The 24044-nt window shown below is 40.0% G+C and overlaps 2 protein-coding genes across 3 annotated transcripts; one reads left to right on the top strand and one right to left on the bottom strand.

The window, feature by feature from the left end:
* The first annotated feature begins 6266 nt into the window (after window positions 1-6266).
* Window positions 6267-10060, top strand: LOC115795197 (PI-PLC X domain-containing protein 1-like). Of its 2 annotated transcripts, none has more exons than XM_030751013.1 (7): window positions 6267-6458; window positions 6605-6759; window positions 6895-7020; window positions 7103-7258; window positions 7420-7526; window positions 8769-8839; window positions 9352-10060. In XM_030751013.1, exons 1-7 carry the CDS (start codon window positions 6356-6358, stop codon window positions 9633-9635), a joined length of 1002 nt encoding a protein of 333 aa, XP_030606873.1. In that variant the 5' UTR covers window positions 6267-6355; the 3' UTR covers window positions 9636-10060. The 2 variants fall into 2 exon arrangements, with proteins under 2 accessions (XP_030606873.1, XP_030606882.1); XM_030751022.1 differs by having other exon boundaries at window positions 6623-6759; window positions 9352-10051.
* A 116-nt stretch (window positions 10061-10176) lies between these two features.
* LOC115795184 (NACHT, LRR and PYD domains-containing protein 3-like) lies at window positions 10177-23622 on the bottom strand. Its single transcript, XM_030750993.1, is given in 19 exon segments — window positions 10177-11054; window positions 11157-11203; window positions 11283-11456; window positions 11810-11983; window positions 12254-12406; window positions 12888-13061; window positions 13660-13833; window positions 14240-14404; window positions 14498-14665; window positions 14814-14987; window positions 15081-16872; window positions 18414-18615; window positions 18757-18835; window positions 20486-20596; window positions 20687-20797; window positions 21867-21969; window positions 22122-22140; window positions 22143-22168; window positions 23592-23622. Coding segments are annotated over 19 exon segments (4398 nt in total). The 5' UTR covers window positions 23608-23622; the 3' UTR covers window positions 10177-10518.
* Between the last annotated feature and the right edge of the window lie 422 nt (window positions 23623-24044).

Here is a 24044-nt window from a genome sequence, read left to right as displayed (position 1 = left end):
GACAGCTAAAGCTTGGCCCAGGTTAGGTCATGCAACAATGATCCCAAGCACAGAAGCAAATCTGCAACAGAACTGCTGAAAAAGTCAAAGTCCTGACCTCAACCTGACTGAAATGCTGTGGCGGAACCTTAAGAGAGCTGTGCATAAGTAAAGAATGGGCCAAAACTCCTCCACAGTGACGTGAGAGACTGATAAACCCTTACTTTAGGAGACAGGACACAGTTTATCACTGCTTGAGGACACCATTGGCTGTAGCTTTGAAAGCCAAATGTTTGGCTGTTCTTGTTTGTTAGCAACAGTTTGAAGCCTCCTTTGTGGTATTTTTCATTTAATAATGCTCCAAATGCCTTAATTGAGTGACAGATCTGATTAACAGGCAGCGCGGTTTAGCACCTGGACAGTGTGGCTCGCCATGAAAAGATGTCTGGATTTCAGCATGTGTTGCTCCAAAAACAGTTTGTCATCAAGCATTAACGAAGCCTTCGCAGAAGGTACCTGTGCCACGTACACCACCACAGAGGCTGACGTTCCCACTCCTCTTTATGGAGGATAAAGAATGAAACATTTTGATGATGGGACCACAGGACAGTGAGGTAAAATTCAATTATTATGTGCAGCACTCGACCTTATTCTCAGATTCTTGAACTTTCTCATCCAGCCTTTTACAAAGTAAGCTGCTCCCCAGGTTTACCTCTGAATGACTCTGCCTCTGTGGGCCCATCTTTTTGTACCCAATCATGTTACTTTATTAACTCAATTAATGGTGAGATTTTCCACCAGATGCTCGTTAAGCATTGAATTTACAATTAAAGAGAGGATAGTTATATAAGCACACCACAAGACTGCTACTTAAAAAAGAAGAATTTAGCACCACATGGACATAATATGAAAGAGGAAGCTGGAGGAGTGATGACCCACTGTAGAGTTTGTTGGTCAGCTACTGAGCAGCCAGCAAACCACTGTCATGATCCTGGGCTGTTGGCCCAGTGCGTCTTATGTTTCTTTGAGTTATGTTTTTATGTGTGTCTGAAATTTTGTTCAGCTGTGATCCCACCTGTTGTCACTCCCCTCATTACCAAGTGTGTATATTACATATTGTCTGTGTTCTTGTTGGTTCCTTATCAGATCGTTGTCTACGCATGTGTGCTTTATGTCAAGTCAAGTCATGTTACATTTTTGTTTTGAGCTAAAGTTTGTGCTGCTGGCTCCCGTCCTTGTTTTCTTCAGTTAATAAAGCTTAAGTCCAAGCAAAGCTTTTGCCTTTGGGGTCCTGCTTTGGGGTCCTCTGCCTTGCCTGCCACACTGTGAGGCAGCGTGTTGACACACAGACTATTGTGTAATGGTTTAAGGTCACCAGCAGCTTTTCCTTGAGATGATCTTTTTTTTCATGATTCACAGGAACTGCAAACATTGCTGTTTTGTTTTTACAGCAGTCGCAGTGCTGATGGCCCAGGAGAGGTTGTCTGTTGTGTGGGTTCCCAGGAATTTGAAGCTGTGGATTTTTTTCCACACAGTCTTCATTTAGGAAGATGGGAAGGAGCTCTGGTCTCCATTTCCTAAAGTCTACAGTGCTGTGTAAAATATTTTCCCCTCTTGGTGATTTCTTCTTTTTATACATTTATTTGTCACACTTACATGTTTCAGATCATCAAACAAATTTTAATGCTAGACAAAGATAATCCGAGTAAATTCAAAATGCAGTGTTTAAATGATTTCATTTATTAAGAGAAAAAAAGTATCCAAACCTACCTGCCTCTGTGTGAAAATGTAACTGCTCACTAAAAATAATGGACTGTGTCACCTTTGGCAGCAAGAACTGCATTCAAGCCTTTAGGATAACTGTCAGCAAGTCTTTCACGTCACTGTGGAGGAATTTTGTCCACTCTTCTTTGCAGAATTGTTTTAATTCAGCCACATTGGAGGGTTTTCCAGCCTGTTTAAGGTCAAAGCATCTCAATCTGATTTAAGTCCAGACTTTGGGCCACTCTAAAACCTTCATTTTGTTTTTTTGAGCCTTTCAGAGGTGGACTTGCTGGTGTAGTTTGGATTATTGTGCATAACCCAACACTAAAGACCATTTAGTGTCAGGGCATGAACTGATGGTTGGACTTCCTCCTTCAGGATTTTCTGGTAGAGAGCAGAATTCATGGTTCCATCGGTTACAGCAAGTCGACCTGAAGCAGCAAAGCAGCTCCAGACCATCACACTACCACCACCATGTTTGACTGTTGGTCTGATGATCTTTGTATGAAATGCTGTGTTAGTTTATGCAGATGTAACAGGACTCAAACCTTCCAAAAAGTTCAGGTTTTGTCTTGTCAGTCCACAGAATATTTTTTTGGAGATCATCAAGATGTTTTTCAGCAAATGTGAGACGAGCCTTTGTGTTCTTTTTGGGCAGCAGTGGTTTTCTCCTTGAACTCTCTCGTGGATGCCATTTTTGCCCAGTCTCTTTCTTATTGTTGAGTCATGAACTCTGACCTTAACTGAGCCAACGGAGGCCTGCAGTTCTTTAGATGTTGTTCTGGGTTCTTTTGGGACCTCCTGGATGAGTCGTTGATGTATTTTCTCCATGTGTGGATAACGTCTCTCACTGTGGCTCACTGGAGTCCCGAAGCCTTAGAAATGGCTCTGTAACCGTTTCCAGACTGATAGATGTCACTGACTTTGTTTCTCAGCTGATTCTTTAGATCGTGGCATGATGTGCTGCTTTTTGAGATCTTTTAGCCTTCTTCACTTAGTCACACAGATTCTATTTAAGTGATTTCTTGATTCGGCAGATCTGGCAGTGATCAGTCGAAATTGAACTCAGATTTCCAAAAACTAAATAAATAAAATAATGCAGTTACTCACAGTAAATTCAATGGTTTAAAAGCTGCATTTTGTATTTACTCAGGTTTTATTTGTCAAATATTAACATTTGTTTGATGACCTGAAACATGTAAGTGTGACAAATATGCAAAAAAAATAAATAAATAAGGAAGGGGGCAAGTTCAAGACTTCCTTGTTTTGTGTAGTTTTTTTGGTGTTTAGTGTCAGATTATTTGCTGAGCACCATGATGTCATCATCTGGACTTGTTCTCTGTAAGCAGAATCATCTCGTCCAACCACAGTGGTGTAATCTATTTAGCATTTATTTCTCAATAAATTACAATTTAATTGTAATCTTTTAAATATTAAATATAGTTTAGATGATTTGCAGATCATTGAATTTTTTTTAAAAATTACATTTCACTCAAGTAACAGTATGAATAAACCTAACTGAAATGCTTACAAATCAGTGTGTAATAGACAGTCCTAAATATTAGACCTAATATTTTTGAGTCCTGTGCTTACATTGCCCAGAAACAAGTCCAATATATATAACAGTATATCAGTATATAGTATATAATGGTATATAATAAGAGAAAAGATGATGAAGAGGTGGGCCCCTGCTACTACTACCCCCTCCCCCATGGGTCCTTTTTTAAATGAGAAGTAAGTTGAATGGGGTGCAACTCTAGCTCACCTTGTTGAGCAGACAGGCTGCAGGAGCCTGGGTTTGAGTCCATCATTCTCTCCCTGCTTTTCTGTCTACTCTGAACTGACATAAAATCACTACGATCACATCAACTTATTTGTGCTTGTGACAACCAGTGAATGATTTTGTGATGATTTTAGATGGTAAATTTCTGTTTTGTAGGTCACTTTATTTAATTTTAGCATTACTGAGGATTTTATTTTAATTTCTGTGTCACAAACAGCTACTTCAGTTTAAGTGCTGCCCACAATTCAATTCAATTAATTATTAAATTAACCCCATTTCCACAGCATCCCATGGTCCACTCTACATTGTTTTTTACATGTAGGGAAAAAAAATTGCATATCAAGCAGGCCTGAAAAACGTATTCATAACAAATATGTGAAATTAAACAGTCTTAAGCACCACAGCTGTTTTGTGCATCATGTAAGCATCACAACCTTCATACTTTTACATGTTTACATTAACTACAACAAATTATTGTTTTTAATTTTTAAATCTGGCTTGTCTGTTTTCACTTTGTTTTTCTTTCCTCTGTCTTTTTTTAATACCTTTTTGCATGCAATTAATTTTTTGATAGTGGTGCCATTTTAATAAAGATGGCACTTATTAACATCAACACAAATGCTTTTAAATAATTAATTATGGTAGAATAATAACAAAACTGGCTGATCACTGCCCTCCAGTGGTTAAAACGATCAACAACCTTAATACAGCTTCATACCTAAAAACATCCATCTATTCATTTTATTCACACTCACACAACAGAACCACCTGTTAACCTAGCATGCCGTCTTTGGAGTGTGGGAGGAAGCCGGAGAGAACCCATGCAGGCACAAAGACAGCATGCAACCTCCACATATATATATATATATATATATATGTATATATATATATATATATATATGTATATATATATATATATATATATATATATATATATATATATATATATATATATATATATATATATATATATATATATATATATATATATATATATATATATATATATGTGTATATATATATATATATACACATATATATATATATATACACATATATATATATATATGTGGCCACTTTGAGGACAATGGAGGAGCCACAGTGTCTGCTGACCGGGGGTGGGCTACGATCTATTTTTCAATAGATTTGACTCTGGGTCGTTGACCACCTCCCCCACCCCTCAGCTCCCATCTGCCCCCTTCTGTATGCTGACCCCCCTCTCTCCTGGTGTAGTGCCATCATTGCCTGCACTCTCCTCACCCTCACCCACAGCGGAGCCAGCCTGTACACCTCAGATTTCAGGTACAATTCAGACCATTGCCACCTACAGAAGTTCTCAGATGATACGGCCATCATCGGATGCGTATCAGATGGGAACGACCAGGAATACAGGGGGGTCATCAGTGACTTTGTCGGCTGGTGTGAGAACAACGTACTGCAAATCAACGCCAGCAAGACGAAGGAGATGGTTAAAGACTTCAGGAGGAAGCCACCCCCTACAGCACCAGTGAACATCCAGGGAAAAGACATCGAGACAGTGGTCTCCTACAAGTACCTGGGTGTTCATCTCAATAACAAGCTGGACTGGACTACAAACACAGACGTCCTGTATAAGAAGGCCCAGAGTCGACTACACCTGCTGAGGAGACTGAGGTCCTTTGGTGTCTGCAGGACTCTGTTAAAGACCTTTTATGACACAGTGGTAGCATCTGCCCTTTTCTATGCAGTGGCCTGCTGGGGGGGTGGATGCACCAAAAGGGACAGGAGCAGGATCGACAAACTGGTGCGGAGGTCTAGCTCTGTGCTGGGATGTCCTCTAGAGTCTGTGATGGTGGTGGGTGAGAGGAGGATGTTAGCCAAGCTGAACAACCCCCATCACCCTCTGCATGAGACCGTGGGTGAACTGAGCAGCTCCTTCAGTCAGAGGCTGAAACATCCTCGCTGCAGGAAGGAGCGCTTTCACAGGTCATTCATCCCAACAGCAGTTAGACTGTATAACGCATCATGATGTCTTGAGTCACTTGGACACTTTACCTCCTCTGCCATCACCTTATCCATACAGTCCAGATACATTTTATTTATTACACTCACCCATATAATGCATACTGTGTATGCTGTGTACCTTACCGGCTACAAATGTATATAATATTTTTGATATCTGTATATAGTGTTTTGATGTGTGTGTATATGTGTGTATATGTAAATGTGTGTATATGACATTGATATATATATTTTATGTATTTAGTGCTTATGTATATGTGAATAGTTTTTTTGCTATTTTATTTTATTTTATTCTATTCTATTTTAGTTTTAGTTTAGTTATTTGTTCTTACTCATCCTTTTCATTCTTTCTCTGTACTGAGCTGCTGTAATGCGCAAATTTCCCCATCGTGGGATCATTAAAGTTTTATCTTATCTTATCTTATCTTATCTTATATATATATATATATATATATATATATATATAAATGCTCCAGTTTTTCCAGTGAAATATACAACTTTTTTGTTGTAAATTTATCATTTTTCCATGTAAATTTGCCTATTATTTCCCTGCGGAATAAGCAGGTTATCTTTTAAACTTTTCATTTTCTCAACAATGTCAAACTTTTTTTTTTTTTACTTTCAGTGCCTTGTTTTTGTCTACTGAGTTTTCTGCTTTTGTTTTGGAAGAAAACTCCGCTCACTTTTGCTTTTCTGGTTTTATTTTGAAAATCACTGGAGGAAATGTTAGAATGACGACTACACCCGGAAGCTTTTGTAAACAAGCACGAGACACTGTTAAAACAGCTTCGGTATGAGAAGGTAGTAACAATACAAATAGGAGAAATCATGGAGGACACAGAGCGGGCGCAGTTCGAAGGAAACCCGGACTGGATGTCTCGTTTACCGGAGGAGCTGCTGGACGTCCCGCTGTGGAACCTGGCCTTACCCGGTAAAAGGATCACCCAGTTCAACCAGTTCAGGACAACTTCCATATCCCAGAAAAGAATAGAAAACACCCACATATTGATTAAATGTTTATTGTAGAAAAATAATCACCAATTAAATGATATAAAAGGGTTCAGATGCTCCTGACAGGCTCCTGTCGCACCACAGGGAGCCACGACAGCATGTCCTTCTGCCTGGATGTCTCCTCTCCTGTGCTCAGGTCGCAGTCCTGCCTACTCAGACTGACTGACTGGCTGCTTCCCTGCTGTACTCGACGCTGTGTTTACCGCTGGGCCACCACACAGGTATGCACGTCCCCTACAGATGAACCCAAACCCGCATTTTTGGCTGAAAATGATTTAAATGTTTTCAGTTTCTGACTTGTGTGCGTTCATCTTTAAATAAGAGTCTCCGTATTTATCCTCTTTCTCGGCTTACAGCAATCAGTCCTCATTTATCAGTGTGATCTCGGTATTCGTTTTTTGGACCTGCGGATTGCCAGGAAGCCAACAGGGGGCAGCAAATTGTTCTTCGCTCATGGCATCTACACGGTGATGACCGTCAAGGTCGGTAAACTGCACTGAACCCAGATTCATGGCCTCTGTGCACCCTGATTTACAGCAGATTTTAATGTTTGCCTGCATGCAGGAGGCTCTGTATGAACTGGCCGGCTGGCTGGACGCTCATCCCAAAGAGATTGTAATTGTTTCCTGCTCACACTTTGAGTCTCTGAGTGATGAAGACCATGCCAATCTGATGAAGTTCATCCTCCTGCTCTTCAGTGGGAAGCTGTGCCTCCCACAGGTAGGTAGAGGTGTATGTTAGTACAGCACACCACAAACTTCACGCTCCAGAAATAATCATATGATTACATCAGCACTTGGCCTGCATAGTTTCAGCACAGCGTACCTAATAAACCGACACTCTATATCCTGTTGTTCACTGGTTATTGTGCGTGTGTGCAGGAAACTCCCACTGTGCGGTCCTGTTGGTCTAAAGGTCAGCAGGTCATTGTTTTCTATGACAACCAGGAGATGCCCCATCCTAAGCTGTGGAGTCGGATCCCTTACTGGTAAAATCCAGACTGGACATAAAAGACAGTGAAGTCAGTGCAGAAGTGCTTTAAATGTGCCATGTTTCTAATGACCAGCAGGGGGCGACTTCTCTGGTTAGATTGTATAGAAGTTTATGGAAAAATGACCCTAATGCTCACTTGATCCACTTTCACAATGACTCAATTATTGGTTTCATATCATATTTAATACAACGTGATGCTCATTTGTATTAAATGGTCCCCTCTAGAGTTAAAATGGGGGTAAATCAGGCCATGCTTTAGGACCAGCCTGCCTTTTATCAACAAGTCCCTACCATATGAGCGCTCAGTGTCCTCGTTTTCCCAGTTTGATCCACTTTTTCACGTCTAGTTTCAAAAAGCCAAGACGGTGAGAGCAAAAATCCACAAGTCAAAGCAAAACATTGAGGTGGCTGTGTCCATCCTTTATTTACAGCCTGTAGTAACTTCAGAGTTGAGCATGTGTTCGTCACCGAAATCTGACTGTGGGCAGTATTAGTGTTTAGTGTGGACCATCTTTCTGTGCTGTCATATTAAAGTGTTAATAATAGATGACGATGCAGTGAGTTTAAGTCACAGCAAGAGCAGCAACACCGATTTGTGTTTTCTCTGCAACAACTTTAACATGTGGAGATTTCATCACAACAACGTGCATTATATGCACTTGTGGGTTATTTATGTGCTGGATTTCCCATCACATTAAATGTGTAAACATAGGCTGTATTTAAAAGATGGACATCGGTGTTGACTCCCATTTACAAGCCTTAGACCACACACACACCTACTTTTCTTCTGTCTTCTCCTTCTTGGTATTCTTCTTCTTCTTCTGGCTGGTCGCTTTAGGGGTTGCCACAGCAGATCATCTGCTTCCATCTCATCCCCTCTCTCCTCTCCATCAGTACATCCACCAATCTTCTGTGGTCTTCTTTCCTACGGTAGCGACACAAATGATAAAGTAGCCCAACCTTAAAGCGCTCTCTGCTTCATCATCTATTTTACTCTAAATGGGTCCATAATTTTAAAAAAATAAACATGCTGTAATCACTAAGACTTGAGACCATAAAGTCAATGGGAAAGTGTTTGCTGAGGGTTTAGATCACATAGACTTCTATAAAAATAAATAAAAAAATAAAAATGCAGATTTAAGGCACTTCCTCATTAGTGTTAGCTTTCAGGTCCTCTGTCTGCACAGTTGCTCATGTCACCAACACTAAAATGACTGAACCTCACCTGTGTGTTCAGGTACGCCGACAGCCCAGACCCTAAGAAAGTGATCGCCTACCTGGAGGAGCGGCAGCACCAAGGGAGACCAGGTATGAGGTTGTGGGGGAAAAACACTGCAGTGAGGTAAATTATAGACCTGCATTTAAAACTTTAGCGCACTAGTACTGGCTACAAAATGTACTTAAAAGGATTTTGTTTAAAAAAAAAAAAAATTGTGGAAACCTTTGTTTGCAAAGAGTATAAAAAAAAAAAAGTCTGATTATTTAGAAGTCAGTTTTTGAGTTTGGAATACAAAACATTTTAAATCCGAGTAAAAGAAGCTAACGCTGGGTGGATTTGCTTTTATTACATTTTCAGAGGGTTTATGCAAAAAGTAAATAAAAATGGTTAAACAATTGCTTTAAATACACAAGTTTTAATATTCATATTTTGCTCATTTAAAAAGTCTTGCATCAAAATTAGTGGCATAAATCTGAAAGTGACAAAGCAGAAAAACTCAGCTCACCTGTGAACTGCGTCTGCAGACAGGACTGCTTTTGTTCCTCTCCAACACTCTTTCATTTCTTTGAAGGCCGGCTTTACTGACTGTTTTATTTTCCAGCTGGTTTTTACGTCACTGGTCTGAACCTGACGGAGGACATTCCCTACGTCTTCCTGCACCCATTCCAGAACATGAGGAAGTTGACGCTGAGCTCTCTGTCGCTGCTTCTCCGCTGGGCGGGCGAGCAGCTGCCGGGACCCAAGGGAGTCAACGTCATGTGCTGCGACTTCGTTGGCATGAGCGAGTTCTGCTCGCTCGTCATCAAGCTGAACTACAAACTGGTGGGCGGAGCCCGCGGGAGGCTGGCAGCTTCCTCCTCAGAGGCCAAAATAAGTGCCAATTAAAATTTTTTTTAAACATCATCCTGTTTACACAGATGTTTGCACAGTTTGTTTTAACATTACCTGTTACACTGAATAACAGTTTGATTTCTGATTCATTTTCCTAGTCTGTGCAGTCACTAAGTTTAGTGACCCTAGAGTTGCACTGATGGATACTTTATCACAAATATTTGCATAAATATATAATCTATAAATCATATTTTTTTAACAGAATTCTACTTATTTTTAATTTATCTACTTCAAACTGCTCTTTTATGATTTTCTTACCCTTAAAATTTCTTCTCAGGGATCAATGAATTCTTATCTTTGTGTTTCAGTATTGCATATTTTTACACATTTTAGTGTTTACTATAATCATCACATACAGTATCGACTTTTTAATCACCCTGCAGTTAGTCTACAGACTGTCGGGTTTTACAGTAATTGTTTATTAATAAATGTGGAATATTGACCAGAGTGTTGCAGTATTTCTTGTATTTCTTATATTCACAGCACTGCATCGATTCCTAGTAATTTTGCTTCTAATTATGGTAAAAGTGATTTTTTTGGGGGGTGAACTCAAAATCAAGCAGTATAGATAGACCCATCTCTTAACCCCAAAAAACCCAAACTTCTTGCAAAGATATAATAAATATTGAAATATTTATTTAAATTAGCAATAATTAGTAAAAAAAAGAAGCAACTTTTGTCAGTTTGATATTAAAATACTAAAACTACACATTTTTAGAGAAAAAGGTGCATTTTCTTTATCACAGCCTGGCTTTCCACGTCCTTTTTAACATCTATAAATATTTTACTGAATTTCTTTATCTACAATAAAATACAATCATTATTCAGATATAGGTTTAATTTATTTTATCAAATGAAATTAAGCTTTTGCGAGGGGTTACGTTTCTAACAGTAATACAGAAGAGTCTATTGATAAGAATCCAAACCCAGGGTAAAGGGGTTCAGTGAAAGCACCACAGAAGGTGTACAGGTGAATTAGTGAGTCTGGCAACACTGTGTAGAAAGCCAGAGTGCCGGCAGTCCAGTCCAGATACACTCCTACTCTGTGAGAGGCAGAGGACGGAGGAGCAAGAAGAGCTGTTCTAATGTTATTGTGCCAGGCATAGATGCATGTATCAGTGAACTCCAAACTCCACGACTTCTCATTCCATCCAAGCCTGCTGCCATCTAGAGCCCCCCTCCTTCTGACGCTTCCGTAAGTCACTCCAATATCGACCCCTCCTTTCCACTCCACCTCCCAGTAACACCGACTCATCACGCTGGTTGTGCACAGCAGCTGGTAGCACCAGTCGAATCTGTCCGGGTGTTCAGGATACGGCTGCTTCTCTGGTGACAGCCTGACCTTTCTGTTGTTGTCAGACAGGACAACGTTTTTGTGGGCTGTGTTTGGGTCCAGTGTTAGTTCACATGCATCTGATGGAGAGGAAAAGGTGAGAAATGTAGCTGCAGGTCTGAAGGTTTTCATTTAAACCAGAAATTCCATGTTACAGCTCCATTAAATACCAGGTTACTTACACTTCCTCAGACCAGATTTCAGCCTCTGAAGACCACCATGGTCCTCACTGGAAGAGAAAAACAAAGTCAGACCAGAGTGGAGTCCCTTAGTTTTCCTGCAGTGTAAAACTTCTCTGTACATCATACCTGAGAGCTTCCAGTGTCCAGTGTGGATCCTTCAGTCCTGCAGACAGTAGCTTCACTCCTGACTCTCCTGGATGGTTGTAACTGAGGTCCAGTTCTTTCAGATAGGAGGGGTTGGACCTCAGAGCTGAGGCCAGAGAAGTACAGCCATCTGCTGTGATCGAACAGCCCGACAATCTAAACGAGAACAAAACTGACATGGTAAGGACTGGGCAAAACTAATGTGCTTGATTAAAACTAATGATATCAACATTCATATCAATCTCTCTCCTGCCTTTTACACTGTGCTAAGACAGATATGTTTGCACCTTCATAACTGTGGCTACATTTCTACATTGACTTTTAAGGGTTACCGTGCATCTTAGTTTATTACCTTTGTTTTGTGGACATGGAATGAAACTTTGCACGTAACAGTATGAATGTGTGCCCATCTGTTACAGTTTATTTCTCGTGTGAAACAGCAAAGTGAGGTGAACCTTGTCACAGTTGCTTGCCTGTCTAGTCTGCAACATATTTCATGAGATGCATACCTGAACTTTTCTAGTTTACAGTGTGGGCTCTTCAGTCCAGCAGAGAGCAGCTTTACTCCTGAATCTTTCAGGTCATTGTTACTCAAATCCAGGTGTCTCAGGCTAGAAGACTCAGAGCTGAGGATCAATGAGACACCTTCACCACATTTTTCTGAGAGACTTGTGTGATTCAACCTGAAACATTAAAAATATTTATATATGTAATTTCTGTGTTTCACCTACAATTGGCTTTAATTATTAGAACAGATTGGGTAATAAAAAATACATACATATATACACATACACACACACACATATATATGTGTGTATATAAATCTCAAGCAAATTTCAAACAAAAAAACATAATTTTAATTAATAAAATTATGTTACAATAACAAACAAGAGTCAAATGAAAATAAAAAAAAAAGAGTTGTTTTGTAAATTAGTGTAAAAATATGACCTCACCTAAGAGTGTCCAGTCTGCAGTGTGGGCTCGTCAGCCCAGACAAACGTTTGACCCCTGAATCCTGCAGGTTGTTCTTACTCAGGTCCAACTCTCTCAGAGTAGCAGACCTCAGAACTTCACAAGCCCTTTCTGATAAGTTGCAGCCACTCAGCCTGAAAGATTTGATTCTGTGAACTTAATGTGCATTTTGAATAAAAAACATTGTCCACATTATATTACTGATATAATAATGTATACAACATTTAAATATGTAGTATTAATTATAGTGTTAGTCAGTTATAAACCATGGTCACAGAAATTAAAACTTAAATTAAAACAGTGTAATTTCAGTGATTATTGTATGAGTAAATCAGAGTTTACCATGATATAAGAGTAACTTTTTACATCAGTTACACTGATACAGGTTTTTCATTTAGGTGCACCGGCACAGAACTTATGTGAACCTAAAAAAAATGAACAGTAATTTGCTAAAATTAAAATGAACAAATAACCCAAACTGACCATATAGAGAAAATACATTTGTGATTGAAATACAAGTGGCAAGAAAGAGCAAAAGAGCAGCTTCCTTGGAGCCACAGCAGTTTTTAGCATGCCAAAAATTGCAGTTTTACAGTCTACAAATTGAATCCTGACCTGAGAGTTTCCAGGATGCAGTATGGACTATGCAGCCCTGCAGATAAAAGTGTCACTCCTGAATCCTGCAGATCGTTGTTACTGAGGTCTAGATCTCTCAGACTGGAGGACTGGGAGCTGAGAACTGTTGAGATTTCAGTGCAGCATTCCTCTGTGAGGTTGGTTTGATTCAACCTAACAAAAGGGACACAATCTGTTTTAATATGTATTACTTTAGTAAAGATACGGTTTTCAAAAAGGTCCTTTTTGTAGAGACCTTGTTCGAAAATCGTTTAAAAGCTTTTAAAATGGTGCTGGGTTTTCTTTCATATAATAGGATTTTGAACCACAAGATGTTGCAGAGAGTCAGTGTTAATCAAGCTTGTGTGACCTCAACCTCAATTTATAGAGAATTATGTTACCAGCATTCTTTACCAACTTATTTTGGAAGCTAGAAGAGAGAATTTAATGCTGGTTAGGGTGACCAATTACACAAAAACCTTCTGGTACAATGGTGCGACCTTGTGGTGAATGTTTTCATTAAATTTTGCGGAGGGTTTTGACAGAAAGTACCTTTACAAAAAAATTTCACATATTTAAACTTAGAACACAAATGACATCTGTACCAGGCTAGCTGCCTTCTTTATACTACGCTATTTTAGCCAACTTATCTTGTATAGGAAATATTTCACCAAAGGACAAAGTGTTTGTAATTAAAAATACTATCTATGAAAGCATGTAGTACCCCAGCAACAGAACCATGTTAGCCAAAAACCTCTTAACCTGACCTCACCTTAGAGTTTGGAGTTGACAGTGTGGACTTGCGAGTCCCTCACAGAGAAATTTTACTCCTGAGTTCTGCAGGTCATTGTCACTCAGGTCCAGCACTCTCAGGCTAGAAGACTCTGTGCGTAAAGCTGATGACAGCTCTTGACAGCATTTCTCTGTGAGCCCAGTTCGACTCAACCTGATCAAATGCAAAGAAATGAATAAAGCAAGCACAACCCAGAAAAGGATAAGCAGACGAAAATGGATGGATGGATTATGGTTTCTGAAGTGCAAATTGCAAGCAATCATGTAATATTTTTTAGGCTACAACTACATCGAGTTGTGTGACTTCCACCACTGTGCTCCTGAGCTTGGAGTAATCATGGTGAATATCCCTGAAAACTTTTAAAAATCTCAGCTAGTTGCTAGCAAACACATTCTGTGGGACACCTGAAAGCTTCATAATTCACCACTGGGCTATATATTTCTGTTGAACAAAAATGTAACCACAAATCCATTAAAAAAAAAACAAAAAACTACTGACTTTGGGATGAGAAAACCAAAACTGAACAATATTACATAAAAAAGTCATAATCTGATCCAACCTGAGAGTTTCCAGTCTGCAATGTTGATTTCTCTGTTCAGAGAATATCGTCACTCCTGAATCCTTCAGGTTGTTGACACTCAGGTTGAGCTCACTCAGAGTATAACAGTTGAGAATTGAAGAGAGCGTATCACAACTTTTCTCTGAAAGATTACAGCCAATCAGGCTGAAGACAAATTTCAGGAAACAGTACTTACAGAATTATTTTAAATATCACAACACTAATTCATAATTACTGTGTAAAAAGCAATATCCTGACCTGAGTGTTTCCAGTCTACAGTTTGGACTTTTCAGTCCAGAAGAGAGCTGCTTCAGTCCCGAGTCCTGCAGATCGTTGTAACTCAAGTCCAGCTCTCTCAGATGAGAGGTGCTGAGAACTGACGATAGCTCTTGACAGCATTTCTCTGTGAGACTGTTTTGGTTCAAACTGTTAACAAGATCAATAGAAACATGTTGTATTTTAGACATTTAATATTTCTGTTCAATTTTCATGTTTCAACAGAACCAAGTGTGAACATTGGTACTATCAGGATATTATTGCTCTTCAGATATCTGGTTATAAGTGATGATCAAACCTCAGCTTTTCCAGTCTGCACTGTGGATCCTTCAGTCCAGGAGACAGAACCTTCAGTCCTGAGTCCTGCAGGTTGTTGTTCATCAGATTAACGTCTCTCAGACTGGAAGACTGAGAGCTGAGAACTGAGGCCAAACCTTCGCAGCTTCTCTCTGTCAGATTACAGCCACTCAACCTAAGTTCATTATTCATACAAAAGAGAACAGTTTGTATCAATAACTATGTGATATCAGTGCTAAAATACATTTTTGCACATGTCTAAACTTACAGAGACTTATTGGAGGCTTTGACCACTGGCAGCAGCCTCAGAAGACCTTCATCAGAAGCAGAGTATTTCTTCAGGTTAAACACATCCAGATCTTCTTCTGATGACAATAAGATGAAGACCAGAGCTGACCACTGAGCAGGAGACAGTTTATCTGTGGAAAGGCTTCCTGAGTTCAGGTACTGCTGGATCTCCTCTATCAGTGAACGGTCATTCAGCTCATTCAGACAGTGAAACAGGTTGATGCTTCTCTCTGCAGTCAGATTCCTCTTGACCACGGTCTTTATATACTCAATTGTTTCCTGATTGGCATGCAAGATATTCCCTGTGTGAGTCATCAGCCCACCAAGCAGTGTCAAGTTCGTTGGCAGGGAAAGGCCCAGGAGGAAGCGGAGAAACAAGTCCAGGTGCCCATTTGGACTCTGTACAGCCATTTCCACAGCACTCTGGAAAAGGTATGATAGCTTAGATTTGTCCCTGAATAAATTCAACCATCGGGTTTTAGGCTGAAGCAGGTTCACACCAGAGTTTGTCAAAGTCAGAAAGACATAAAGAGCAGCCAGAAACTCCTGAACGCTCAGATGGACGAAGCAGAACACCACCTCCTGGTGCAGCCCTCTCTCCTCTTTAAAGATCTGTGTGAACACCCCTGAGTACACTGAGGCCACTCTGACGTCGATGCCACACTCTGTCAGGTCTGATTCATAGAATATCAGGTTGCCTTTCTGCAGCTGCTCAAAGGCCAATTTTCCCAAAGACAAAACCATCTCCCTGCTCCCTGGATTCCAGTGTGGATCTGTCTCAGCTCCAATGTCATACTTGACACTCCACAGTTTGGCTTGAACCACCAGGAAGTGGATGTACATCTCAGTGAGGGTCTTGGGCAGCTCACCTCCTGCTCTGGTTTTCAGCACATCCTCCAGAACTGTAGCAGTGATCCAGCAGAAGACTGGGATGTGGCACATGATGTGGAGGCTTCGTGAAGTCTTGATGTGGGAGATGATCCTGCTGGCTTCTTGCTCTTCTCCAAATCTCTTCCTGAAGTACTCCTCCTTTTGTGGGTCAGTGAATCCTCTGACCTCTGTCACCATGTCAACACACTGAGGAGGGATCTGATTGGCTGCTGCAGGTCGTGTGGTTATCCAGAGGCGAGTGGATGGAAGCAGGTTCCCCCTGATGAGGTTTGTCAGCAGCACATCCACTGAGGTGGACTCTGTAACATCAGTCAGGATCTCAGTGTTGTGGAAGTCCAGAGGAAGTCGACACTCATCCAGACCATCAAAGATGAACACAACCTGGAAGTCTTCAAACCAGCAGATTCTTGCTTCTTTGGTTTCAGGAAAGAATTGATGAATGAGTTTCACCAAGCTGAACTTTGAGGCCTTCAGCAGATTCAGCTCTCTGAAAGTGAATGGAAACATGAACTGGATGTCCTGGTTGGCTTTGTCTTCAGCCCAGTCCAGAGTGAACTTCTGTGTTAAGACTGTTTTCCCAATGCCAGCCACTCCCTTTGTCAGCACTGTTCTGATTGGTTCATCTCTTCCAGGTGAAGCTTTAAAAATGTCCTCACATTTGATTGTTCTTTCTGGTCTGACTGGTTTTCTCGCAGTGGTTTCGATCCGTCTGACCTCGTGTTCATTGCTGACCTCTCCAGTCCCTCCTTCAGTGATGTAGAGCTCTGTGTAGATCTCATTCAGAAAGGTTGGGCTTCGTGTTTTTGCAGCCCCCTCAAACAAACACTGGAACTTCCTTTTTAAACTGGACTTAAGTTTATGCTGACACATCACAGGTGATTCTGCATAAGTACACAAAAAACAACATAAACATAATGTCAAAATTGATATCATTAATGACTTTGAAAGGTAAAACCATAAACTCATTTACAAAAGATTGATGTAGCTTCCATGTCTGAAAAGTAAAGCCAATGCAGAGCCTGCACTATAGAAGATAGGTGAAATTTAGCTTCGCCAAAGTGGTAATTAACTGCTAAAAAAAAACATTGGCCATGCAAGTACCTGGACCCCTATAACTTTTACACTGGTTATCTGTCTTCAGATGCATATGTGCTCTAACAGAGAACGCAGCCCTTTAGATGCTAAACAATTTAGATCCCAGTCACACAGGCCTAGAGACCACCTGATATCTGCCTGGCAACCACCTGTCACTAGGGACAAATTAGTATTATCTGACAGGTTGCGAGTGGTTGTTAGAAGTTGATTTGAAGTTGATTGTCAAGCCCCAATCACACAGGCCTAGAGACAAGTTAGTGACCCCTGGTAACCACTGGTTGCTGGGGAATAATATGTATTCCTCCACCAGTTGGCAAAGCATTATGTTAGGTTGCTTGCTGTTGCTGAGTGAAGTTGGTTGCAAAGAGCTATACAGTAATGAGTAATGCAACAAAAACCTTGTGATTGCTTTGGTCGTTAGCAGATTGCTGTGGTCGCCCATAGGTTGTATGGAAGATGCAGATTGCTACTTGCTACGCAGTAGTGAAACTGTGAGAAATGCAGCACAAACTGAAAACAGTAAAAGATGTGCCTTTTGAAACGTGCTGGTTTCAGCAGTAAGGCACAACTTTTACTTTGAAGTGGAACAGTCTATGTTTCTACTTTGCATTGTATTTTTTCCAGGTTTTACTACTGCTCAGTGGTTGGTTAGCAAACCAGCATCTTCCTTGCCAGCTACAGGCGTGTGTTAGTGACCAAAGTGCTCACAAGCAAGTTTTTGGTGCAGCATCCTCTTTGTAGCTGATTTCACCAATCAATGGCCAGCAACAACTGGCCAATCAGTTGGGGAATATGCATTTTAACCTGGTGACCCGTGGTTGCCAGATGGTCAAAGACAACCTGCGTGACTGAGATCTTAGTCAATTAAAAACAATTCAAAGAGACGATCTGCTTTTGTCAAAACTATATTTTCAAGATGGTTAATTTTAAACAACAACCCACAGGATTATGGCTGCTGGTATCACTGCCTCCCTTGTCACATGTGGTTTCATAACACCAAGGTGGCCACAGTGAAAACACTGAGCTTGAGGCTTCACTACTAGACTTCAGTGGTTACCATGAAGGTCACTACATCTGTTATATAATCTATGGATAATGCACTCCCAGTGTTACCATAGACTGATGATGACTTATGAGGATGGGGCATCAAGTACAGCCATTCTCCTTTTTTATAAACCCATGTATCACGTTATACTCAAATCAACTGCTCAAAGACACCTTGAGGTCATTTCTAGAATCTTTTTACTGCAAATCTTTTGCTCATTGTCCCCCTTCCCTACAGTACATACTTCTTTCCATTAAACTGGAGCTGTAAAAATATTCTTACTGCTCTGCAGAGAGTTAGCCAAGTCCTCTTGCTTTATTTTCCTCAGGAAGTTCAGTGCAATTTTCAGAAATGCCTCTTTGCTGCTCCTCATGGTCTCATCCAGGTCAGTGTCAATTTCTTCATCTGAACACTCTGATTTTAAAAGCCTTTGCATCCTCTTCAGCTCGTCTTTCACAAAAGTGAAAATGCTCTCCTCAAGCAGCTGGAAATTGATATGAAAAGTTTCAATGTACACTTGGAGGTAAAAAAAAAAAGAAGAAGGAAAAAAAAAGAAACAAAAAGACCCCAAAAACAAGGTAAAAACTGTTGTAACGGTGTTAGGTGCACATTGAGATAAATCTACCTTAAATATGGACTGCATGTCTATTTGATGCTCTATATCAGATGCACCACCATAAACCTCTGGAATCTCCTGATGTAGTCTGTGGAGAAAACACCCAGACTGTGAAAAATGCTCTTGACGACACAGAAAAACAGTTTCCAAACTTTCTGGCATGTTGCCACTTCAAGATCATTGTTGACATGGTTCCCTCATTACAGTTTAACTTGCACCTCATTCTCAGATTGTTTGAACAATTTAAAGAGAGGCAAAATTAATCCAACAACTCAAAGTGTAGAAATAGGTAGAAAACTGTCTAAATAAGTTTTAAAGTATTTTTTAATTACTATTATTACTTTACCTTCATTTATAGAAGTTCCATTAGTACTAATTGGTTATGGAAACCCCTGCAGATTCAGGCACATTGGCTTTACATTTCCATGACAAAACAACATATTGTTTACCATTCAGCATCGTGCATTCATTTTCTGAACTCATGTCTTTGGATTGTGAGAGGAAACTGGAGTATCTGGAGGAAACCCTCAGAGGCACATGGAGAGCAGATTATTACTTAAGATTAAATTGTGGTGTCCCACGGGGCTCAGTACTTGGTCCACTGCCATTTTAGAGTTTCATTAAATATTCGGACACAAAATTGGTCCTACAAACAAAGATGTTTGTATTTCAGTCATTTCTGAATGACAGCTCAGTGACAGCTTTATTTTTTTATTTGTTTATTTTTTGGCAGCCATAGCAATAATGCTGTAAGAATCAATCCATCTATTTTCTTCTGCTTATCCTTTTCAGGGTTGCAGAGAGGCTGGACAGTGAGCTATTTTTGCTACAACAGGCACCTCCCCGAATTTGATCTGGCAGATTAATGCTGGATGCGTTTCCTGAAGCAGCTCCCCCAGGAATTTGTGTCTCTTCCTGGAACTGAACCACGGCTCTTTTCTTCTGTTAGGAGAATGTATAAACCATAACACTGTGAAGCCAAAGTACATATATACATATGTAAATAATAAATAAATAAAATTAAAATAGAATAGAATAGATACTGCCCAAACTTACATCAATTTCCATTGAATTCACACAGTTCCAAGGAGAAAATCAGTCTGTTTAGTACATTGCTGGAAGTTTCTCAGCCAAAATACATTTTTAGAAAAATCGTGTGTCAGCTGCCAGATCTCAGAACATGCTGCTTTATTTGTTTCCTGTTTTGAAAGTGAATATCTCTGAACTTTGGACTGTTTTCAGACAGTAGAGGGAAAAACAAGAAGCTCTAGGAAAAGCATATGGTCCTCCTTTTCTTCATTTTCTGCTGTATTTCAATATTTCCTTTTTTTTTAAGAAAAAAAATCAATATTAATGCACAAAATTGGAAAACTATGACAAATTTACAAACAAAGGAAAGCAGTGAATAAATTGCATTGGTCACAGGGATTATCTTCTGAGCAAACATGGACAACATTAATTTAGTGCTTTTCTTATTGAGCAAAGTTATCAAGTGCTTTACACCACATTAACCCCCACGGGGTCTCACTCTTCCAGAACTTTCAGTGCATACGCAGTGTTTTAAAATACACCTGTATCACAATTACACAATTGGAGGAAATGGAACAGCCCTGATAAGAAGAAGAGAGAATAAAGACTGCACCATGAAACCATTACTATTTCAAAGTTCTCTTTTAATTGACTTAACTGAATGTAAAAAAAAAAAAAAAAGACGTTATGTAGCAGCATGCTAACTCACTCTGTGCCAGAAGACTGCTGTCTGTTAAAAGCCAGAGGTGACTCCTTTGATTGGTCACTCTTCAAAGAAACACAGCTGGGTGTAGGACAGTCAGGTCGCCGCTCCTCAGACCTGACAGACAAACACCGGACCAAAGAGTGATTATTCCTGCTAAAAACAGTTTTATTAATGCAAATGTAGTCGATACTGTAGTGAACTTACTCCATTTCAGAAGACTGTGGTCTGTTAAAAGCAAGAGGTGACTCCTTTGAGTGGTTGCTCTTCATTGAAACACAGCTGGGTGCAGGTGGCCTCATCTGCTGCTGCTCTTGGCTTCAGGACAAGAGTGTTTAGTGTCAGTAGTCATGTAGTAAAGTCTGGAGATATCTAAGATTCTTTTTCAGATTAAATATACAACTGCAAAGGGAGGGAACAATTCTACATCCTGTAGGTCGTATTGTCTTTAGACCATATTAACCTTTCTGGGTCTCTTTAATTTTTTCACTCTGGTAGGAGATCAATGAAGACACAATCATTTTTTAAATACAAGTTGATTGCTCTGTGAAAATCTAAAAGCCATCACAGAAATGGCTGCAGATAAATTCCAGAAAAGGTCCATCATATCAACAGCAACAATACGTTTTTTTTTTTCCCAGCTTTTGTGAGCCTGTGTGAACTGTCGCCTCAGTTTCCTGTTCAGCTGACAGGAGTGACGCCCGGTGTGGTCTTCTGCTGCTGTAGCACATCTGCTTCAAGGTTCAACACGTTGTGTGTTCAGAGATGCAGTTTCTGAAATACCCAGACCATCAACCATGCTCAGAGTCACTTAAATCCCAATTCTTCTCCATTCTGCTGATCTGTTTGGACTCCAGCAGGTCATCGTGACCATGTCTACGTGCCTGTTGTGGAAATTTTAGTGCATTTAATAAAAAGTCTCCTGCTGGAGCTGTCTTTTGAAAAAGTATTCTTGCAAGAAGGAATTCGGTCAGTACAGAGCACGCAGCGGTGCAGTGAGGAACTCAAAGAGTCAAAAGAGACGGATCTTATCTTGCAACAGTCCAGTCATCCACAGTTCAACAAGATATTTGCAGCAGTTTGCGCAAACAAGTCTCATCTGTGTTGGCAACGGAGGCACCAAGACAGAAAGCAGGACTCCCTCTGTCAGGGAGGTCGGCCATGCCTGCATCTCCCCTGTGTGCAGGGGTCAAAGGGTTAAGCATAACATAAAGGATAAGAGAGAGCTGAATCCTTGGACATAAAATAATCCTCAACAATGCCCAAATGCATTGAATTGCTGATATGTGATTGGCTGATTGGACATTTCTGTTAACAAGCAGTCGAATTAGTGTACCTAATGAAATGGCTGGTGAGAGTGTAGGGGCCAGTAACACAAGTGACTTACCTCTGAGCTTCAGTAGGCCCACAAACTTCCCCCAGAGGAGCATTTTTAGAGGACAGGATTCCCTCATTTGGCTCTTCAACAAGATCCATAGTGGAGCTCATATCTTTGCAGACACACAGAGGAAGTGGGCTAGAATTACAGCTAAGGATGTTTTTCTAGAACAAATTAAGAATATTATTAAATTCAGCAAATTTCTTTCAAAGTGCAGTCAGAGCTTCCAAATTTTATTCATATTTCATTAGAAGAAGCAAATACCTTTTAAATTCTCATCCATATCAACTCGTCAATATTTTCATTTTTCTCTGTAGAGGAGAAACAGAAGATGAGTTTATTCTGCTATTAGATGAAAATCTGACTGAAAGCAGACCAAGATGCCAAAACAAATAAATAAAAACAATGAATTTGTGGGAAAAGAAGCAACACAGCAGAGTGGAAACAGCAACAGGAAGTAGATCTATCAGCCATCATTGGCAATGATCATGATTGATAACCAAAGGATTTTAGTGTCTGGCCACCACCTGTGGCCTTGTTCCTCAACTTGAACCAATAATTTTAATAATAATGGTAGTGAAAGACAACAAATTGGAGGATTAAAGGGCAGATGGTTAAACCTAGGAGGTAAAATTCAGTAGTAAGAAGCACTCAGAGCACAAACCTCCACCAAGGCAGCTCACTTTCTGGGCAGTATTTACATTTAAGGGAATATTATTATTATTTGTATTTTGTATGTATTCATTTGGTTTTCTTTGATCTTTTTAAACGCACTTTAAGAAATCTGTGCAGGAGTATTTGATGGATAATAGGTACTGATTTGTAACTGGACATGAATAACTTGAGCTTATTTTTAGAATCTCCATGTATCACTCTCTATATGCCTATATGAGGTCAACACAAACAATAGCAATAAGAGGCATAGATTTAAATTGCTCTATATAGCATTATTATCACTTTGACATTCAGATCACTCTATTGATCTTGAAGGAGAGGTCAGGTTCTACAGGTCCCACACTTATGAGAATCACAGTTTCTGAGTCATATGGCTTTATCAGTTTTTCCTGCTTCAAGCACATCAACATGTTCACTTGCTCACTAATATATCCCACCCACTAACAGGTGCCACAATGAAGAGATGTGTTAATCACATCACTTGTCAGTGGTCATAATGTTATGCTTGATACTCTGGATCCACACACACACACACACACACACACACACACACACACACACACACCTAAAAAAAGGATTGTTTCCATCCATATTAGAAGTATTAAAACTCCCCAAAACGAATTAAAGTCAAATATGCAATTAAGCCTGGAGAGCGTGTCTTCACTGTGGTCTAAAAGAAGATAATGTGTTATTAATGTTGAACTCAATGATACCGTATCTTGAGGCGTGCCTTGCCTTCCCTGCGGTGCACCACAGTGAAGACAAGCTCATTAATAATTAACTTGGTATATGCCAAAGATTTTACGGTTGTTACTAAAATAACATTTATACAAAGCAAATGATTGTCTTATAAAAGAATTACGCTGTAAAAAAAGTAACTCAGATTAACATTAGGGACAGGCTGATTATACTGCTGATATTTTTAATACCTTTCCCCAACAGTTCTTGTACTTTGTAATATTTCAAAGCAGTTTAGCTGCCTCTCGGTAATGGGACCAGGAAATGCGGCGCTGCATCCGTTCTGCCGTTACCCATTTTTAAAGAGAGAAAACATGATACCACAGTAGCTTTCCATTGTGAAGCCTTCGCCTTCTCTGGGAAAATCAATCACCGAAAGAGAAACAGAATCAGTCCACACCTGGTTACAAATCCCACTGTGACGCACAGGTCTGACAAGATAACACGTACTTTTCGTTGTATACTTGTGTACAACGATAATAAAGTTGAAGCTAAATTAAATAAAGCTAAGACTCCCTGAGTTTTTTCTTGCAGGTAGTTAGCAAGCCTCTCCAGCCTGATTCAGAAGCGTTAAAAAGCCACAACAAGTAATCGCAGATGTTAAAAATCCAGTCAGAACATTTGGTGCAAGCTTAGAATGCGCCACTGTGTTTCTATGAAGCTGCATTTATAGAAACAGAATGGCGTCAGAGGAGGACGACAGCCTGAAGACACAGCTCAGGGCAGAGAAACACTCCATAGGCTGAGGGTGAGCCTATCCCAGCTGCCATCAGG

Source organism: Archocentrus centrarchus, chromosome 2, assembly GCF_007364275.1.
Source record: "Archocentrus centrarchus isolate MPI-CPG fArcCen1 chromosome 2, fArcCen1, whole genome shotgun sequence".
NCBI lineage: Eukaryota > Metazoa > Chordata > Actinopteri > Cichliformes > Cichlidae > Archocentrus > Archocentrus centrarchus.
Note: the sequence above shows the minus strand (reverse complement) of the source record. Positions and strands in the feature narration are given on the sequence as shown.